Source organism: Drosophila guanche, unplaced genomic scaffold (assembly GCF_900245975.1).
Source record: "Drosophila guanche unplaced genomic scaffold, DGUA_6, whole genome shotgun sequence".
Classification (NCBI taxonomy): Eukaryota; Metazoa; Arthropoda; class Insecta; order Diptera; family Drosophilidae; genus Drosophila; species Drosophila guanche.
This window is the reverse complement of record NW_022995746.1, coordinates 4,554,307-4,560,306: the sequence shown is the minus strand read 5'-3', so window position 1 is coordinate 4,560,306 and position 6,000 is coordinate 4,554,307. Positions and strand designations below refer to the sequence as shown.

Below are 6,000 nucleotides of genomic sequence, written 5' to 3'. Positions count from 1 at the left end.
CGAGACATAAAAACCTGCGCCCTCGATAACATTTTATAACTCGGCCAAGTGCCATAACCAAGTGGAATGTGCCAGTCGAGTCGAGTCGCAAACAAGGAAGCAACTCCCTACGAAATCAGCCTCCTCGGACCATTTCCACTAATGAATTAAAGCCGCAGCTAGTAAAAGTTAACAACATTTTCACTTGCCCTCCGATAAGCCACAGCCACAGCCACCCAACCAAACCCAAAACCAAAGCCAAAGCAAAACGGAAAACAGGAAAAGCCAAAACAAAACCTTAATGAGACATAAAAAATGTTTATGCCCATGGAAAACTAAAAGCAAAACAACAAACGTTATGCAAAAATAACTTGAAATCATTTTAGGTTTATGGCATCCATCACGTATGTATGTATGTATGTACACACGAACACACATCTATCTGTACATACATACATATATTTTTTTCGGCACATAAATAAAATTTGCCATGCAAAATGGTGAAGTGTAGGGACTGAGTGTACGAGTAAAGAATAAACAGAAGGAGACAGAAGATAGTAATTTAATTGATGGTCCTGGAGGAAATCCAGATCATGAGACGAGGGAACCAAAACAGCAACATAAATATGGGGGAGGTACAAGCAGTTAGTACAGACGTAGAGATACCCTTTGATACAGTAAATAATGATATTTTATATACATTTAAAACAGCATAACAAAGTGTTGCCATTTCCTACACTTAGTGCAAAGAAAAGCAAACCCAAATTGTCTCTTCTTTCTTTCCAAACCAGATTACCCCGCACTGCACATTCCTAACATCTAAAAACACCAAAATAGTAAAAACAAACACCAACTAGGGGAAAGAATAAACAGCTGGAGAAACCAAAAAACAAAAAAAGTGTTAATGAACAAAATAATGAGTTCCAGTGTCGGAGTTTTGGGCCACAAAACATTTTATGACACTAACAGCAAAATACCATGGGGACAGCTCTCGGGACATGCAACCCAGTCCGGCAGACCAACACAAGCGAAGTTGCCCCTGCACACACCTCGTATATGCCACAACCACGCTCAGCCACAGAGCCAGCGAGACACAGAGAGCCACAGAGACAGGGAGAGTGGGGGCACCGAGGCGTTGGGCATGGGCTAGGAGTAAGAGTCGCCGCATGAAGCAATAAATAATCACCAAAGTTTCGTTGAATCGAATTATCACCCCCTGAGGTGCAGTTCCGTAATGAATTTGTTTTGGGGTTTTTCTTCGCTCGGCATTTAGTTTCATTATGCTTTGCTTTGGGTCCACGTTCTGCATCCACGACATCTGAGATTCTGCGACTGCGTGACCCAACTTCACCGAGGCCATTCCCGCCGTATTATCCTCGGTTTTCAGTTTGGTTTTCGGTATGGTTTATTTGGTCTGGTGCCGAGCTGCCGGCCGGGCCCCCGCTTTGTTTGTTGGTTGTTAGTTGTTTGGCTTTGGTGTTCTACTTTTTTCCTTTTGTAGGTCTGCAAAGCTGCGGGAGCAAATTCATTTGATTTGATGTACGAGTCCGTGTACGTGTACGTACGGACATGCTGTCACTCTTCCATTTATTTGCATTGAGGTTTTCCGATTTGCTGCTGCTGTTTGTTGTTGTCGCTTGATTTCGACCATGTCCCCAATTACAATTGGCAGCTGCAATGCAAAAAAGCAGAACTCTACATCTAGAATGGAATTTCAATTTTAAATTGGAAGTTGTCAATGTGCTAGACTTAGCGGGAGATCACACATGACCTGATATTGAATATTTCGCGTGTTTTTTAAACGTTTGTTTTTGAAATTACAATAGAACAGTACAATCTGTAATATGATACCTAATATTCAATAAATTACACTGGTCAGAGACATGTTTATTCATATTTAAGGCAATTTACATTAGAGGTAAATTTAGTTAAGTTTTCCATTTAGACAATTACTTTTTAGAATTTTCTTACTGCTATACAAAAATTGCACTCAAATGACTAGATGCTTTCCTGAACGAGTACAGTTGCAGAAGTAACTTCTATCTCTCCTGATTAATGTCAATCGTATAGAAGCGCAATGTGCCAATTCGACTGGTAAAACAGCAGATATATGGCACTGTCAAAATGAAACACATTTGCGTGCGCGTGCCACCCTTGATGGGAAATTCATTGCCGGTTCTCTCGCCATAAGCAGCTGCAATATGAAAAATGCAATTAGAAAATGTTTCTGTATACTTGAAGGTTGTTTTGGTACTTGCCACGTATCTGCGAGAGTGTGATTGACCGCTCTGGAGAGTCACATTCAGAGTTCTTGAAAATGCCACGCAGGTCATTTTGGATGGTGGGATTCTTCCTCAAGACTCGACTGAAATGATCATCCATTGTAGCCATGATTTTGTAAGATTTTATATTTGTATATTTATTTATAAATAGTGCTTATGAAGAGCTATGTTGATAGACAAGCGAACGCTCCAATCAGCCGGTGCATTCTAAATTTGGAAAACCAGACATCGACCACCGACCCAAAAAAACAAAAAACAAACAAATGTGGAAACGAAAACCGGTTATCATCATATGCGCGCCCTTCCTCTCTTTTTCCCTCTCTCTCTCTCGCTCTTTCTTTCTCTCTTTCTTGCTCCAATGTTGCACTCCCTTTGATCGTTCTTATTTTGGTGGTGGAAAACTCATGCAACCAAATATAAAAGTGTATACTTTTTTCAGAATGTTCAGAGCGGAATGTACTGTAGACCTTCAATAATAAAACAAACATTTGATGCAAAGCTAACTAAGGAACAGTGATCATACATACATACATATGTGGAATTCTGTATGATAAGTTAAGTCAAAATCGCTTACCTCTCTCTCTCTGTCTTGTCAACATTAGAAGGTTAAAAGAATATGACCCTCTGCAAGTGTATACCTTACTCGTAAAAAGAAGGAAGCCGGCACACTTCTGAGCGAATATTTAGCAAATTATTTTCTATACATTTTTAATGTGCAAGAACCCTTCCACAGTACCCTTTTGTTGCGGTGCACAACTTGGTGTAGCCATATACAAAGACTTTGCTATACTTTTTGTGACTGTCCCGAGGCGGGAAAAAGTAACAAAGTCAACAGCAAACTGTGGAAAATGCTGGAGAAAACAAGGAAAATGGCTTCACACGAAAAAGTTGTGGTGATTTTCACACTTGCGGCAAGCGAAGTAAGAAAATAATTACAAACTTCAGGACAGGAGAGCAACAATAAAGTATTAAATTCAAATTATTTACTTCACTTTATTTTCCACGGCAGCACAAAAGCGCCACTGAGGAACGGCACCAAGAAACCAGAAGAAGTAAAAGGCAGAAATATACGAAGCCAAAAGCTACTTCTCCAAGTCATTTTAATTTAAGTTGTGCAACATTTCAACACTTTATCAAATAAATTCAGGATGGCCCAAGGTAGTGAAAGAAGTGCAAAGACCATGGAGTTAGTTTTACAGAGACAGAGAAAGTAAAGGAAGTTCGCTGAAATTTTTAAAGTTTCAACTATGCAAATGGCCTGAACATATTTTGCATTTTGTTAATAAATTGTAAATTCAAATTAGCAATTGTCACTGGCCTATGGCAGCGTACAGAAATTTCGATGCTTAAGACTCTCCAATAAAATAGCAACAAATAAGCATCAGATTCTAGATTTGAGATAAAATGCTGCAGTTGAAGCTCTAAACAAAATATTAACACATTTATTTAAAATTTCCACTGGCAATTTTGATTTGGTTAGAAAGTCTTCTATTGGCTTAAATTTATAAAAGAATTTGTATAACATTATTTGCAGCTTATAAGCGCTGCCAAGCCCCAGCCTCATCACAATTTGAAGCTCATTAAAACATATTCTCCGCCAAAAAGGGGAGCTAACTTACCATCAAAATGCGAGCGCTGCCACCAGCTCCCAATCCGACGCCCACTCCCATCTCGTGTGTCTGCATTGTGCATTTTGTGTGGATAAAAAAATGTGTGTGCAACGAAAATGAAATTTGCAACGGAAGTTATTTCACGCTTTGGAGAGCGCGCCCCGTGCTGGATCCGGCTCCAGCTACTGCCACTGCTACAACGGCTCTGTGCCACGTCAAAACTACTCGTAACTAACGAAGTAACGAGCGGGGGCGTGACGGGTAGGGGCGGAAGGAGTTGGCAGTTGCAGGAATTAAGCAGCATAACATGCTGTCAGGGTATGAGTGCCACATGTGTATCTGGGTGTCTTCGTAATTGGTTTCAAGTTGCAGCAAAAACAGGGCAACAGCATAGACACCGACACCGCTGCAACAAGTTTAATTAACATAAAATATGAAAAAGGGAGTAAAAATTAAGTAAATTGAAAATCGCTTCCCAGAAAATATGAATTTATTGTTGCATGCTTTCAAGAGCGTTCTCTGCAATAAAATGTGTTGGCTTACAAACATTTGTAGTCCAATTGAATTTTACCACTCTTTTTTAAATGCAAGTTACCATGTTCAGCACTGGAAAGATGGGCACGAGGTAATACCAGGTGTTGAGCTAAGAAGTAGGCTTTACGTCCAGGCAGTAGGAACAGTTGTTAAAAGTCTAATGCAAGTGCCATGCTTTAAAGTAGATTGTGTTAAACTTATATATCAATTTTAGTTCAATAATCTGGATCAGGTTTATCCTGCAGCTCTCGACCATAACCAGAAAACCATCGAAGCAAAGTTTGAACAACAAAAATCCCTGAAACTGAAGCCAAACTTTCATCAGCAGCTCAGGCGGCAGCTCCGGCTGCTGCTGAAACGTGTAGACTCATTTATTAATTCCATTCCATTTGTGTTCTTGATTTACGCCCTCACATAAATATCGTAATAAATGGAGCTGTTGAAGGATATTGCTTTGCCGGACCCCCAACCTGGGCCACCTCAACCAACGCACACACACATGTGGCCTGGCCCAGCTACGCAAAACCATTTGGCCAGCTGAGCAGAAATTTCCTATTTTGCATTAATAAATGCAATTTCTCAAGCAACATTTTTTGGGTCAAGCATTTTGCTACGATTTCGATTTATTCCGAAATTGAGTTGAGAGGCAAAATTTGCTGAAGTAAACATGGATACAAATAAATGAAGCTGAAGTTTCTGATTGAAATTATTCGAGGAAAATATTATGAAATTTTTGTGTAGAACTTTGCTGGGTTTGTGCAAAATTGTATGCTTAAAAATTCTATTGATATTTGTATACTCTATGAAAGGATTATTGAATGCTTTATCGAACAGCATTTCTTGTAAGTTAAATTAGCTGCCATAGAAGCGAGGAATACTCCAGGGTATTCCAAAAGGTATCCAAAGGGAAGTATATTGGTAATTTATGGGGTAGATTTCAGTGATGATTTTTGTTCATGCTTTTGTGATTTACACTTCTCCGTGAGCTCGTTTACAGTGCAAACATTTCTTCTCCTCACATTTCTTAGCAGTTTATTATAATATGTCCGTCTTTTAATACTCGTACATATACAAACATCTCTCTATTTGCCAAACACTTTTTGAATTGCTGTTTTGAAACTTTTGCCAAATTCCTAAAATGTCTAATGTCAGGCAAAAAGTTTCCTTGAAGCAAGTTTATCAATTAACGAGACAAACGGCTGTCGAGTGCAGGATGAAAATTGTGTCTAGGCTGCAATATTTGTGCGACATCCAAGATGCTTAATTGAGTGCACACACACACATTTGAAGCTGAGACACTAATGCACTCCACACAGAAACATGCACAGACAGAGACAAAAGCTCACACATTTCCACACCTGGCTGGCCTTGGAGAGGAGGCTTCAAATGTTTTGGGGTTAGCATTTCTCCTCAATATACATGCAACCCGCAGCTGTCCTCCTTTTGGGTGTGCAATCAATTTCAACTAAATACCGTCTTCATGCATAATTGCTTGCCATTGTCTGAGTATACAAGTGTGCATGTGTGCGTGTTTGACTCGAGTGTGCAGCAGCCACATTGCGTATACTTATCGAGCGTGCTTAATATGGCAATTA

At 39.6% G+C, this 6,000-nt stretch overlaps 1 protein-coding gene across 1 annotated transcript; it reads right to left on the bottom strand.

Annotated features, from left to right (window-relative positions):
• Positions 1–1,845: 1,845 nt before the first annotated feature.
• On the bottom strand, positions 1,846–2,723 carry LOC117581948. The gene is made up of 2 exons (XM_034269430.1): positions 2,238–2,723; positions 1,846–2,173 (listed from the first exon to the last, which is right to left on the bottom strand). The coding sequence occupies exons 1-2, from the start codon at positions 2,368–2,370 to the stop codon at positions 2,019–2,021; spliced, it is 288 nt and encodes a 95-aa protein (XP_034125321.1). The 5' UTR covers positions 2,371–2,723; the 3' UTR covers positions 1,846–2,018.
• Between the last annotated feature and the right edge of the window lie 3,277 nt (positions 2,724–6,000).

Coding starts and splice junctions, on each gene's coding strand:
- LOC117581948 (XM_034269430.1), bottom strand. CDS start 2,370: ATGGCTACAATGGATGATCATTTCAGTCGAGTCTTGAGGAAGAATCCC. Junction 2,174..2,237: donor CACACTCTCGCAGATACGTG/GCAAGTACCAAA, acceptor TTCATATTGCAG/CTGCTTATGGCGAGAGAACC.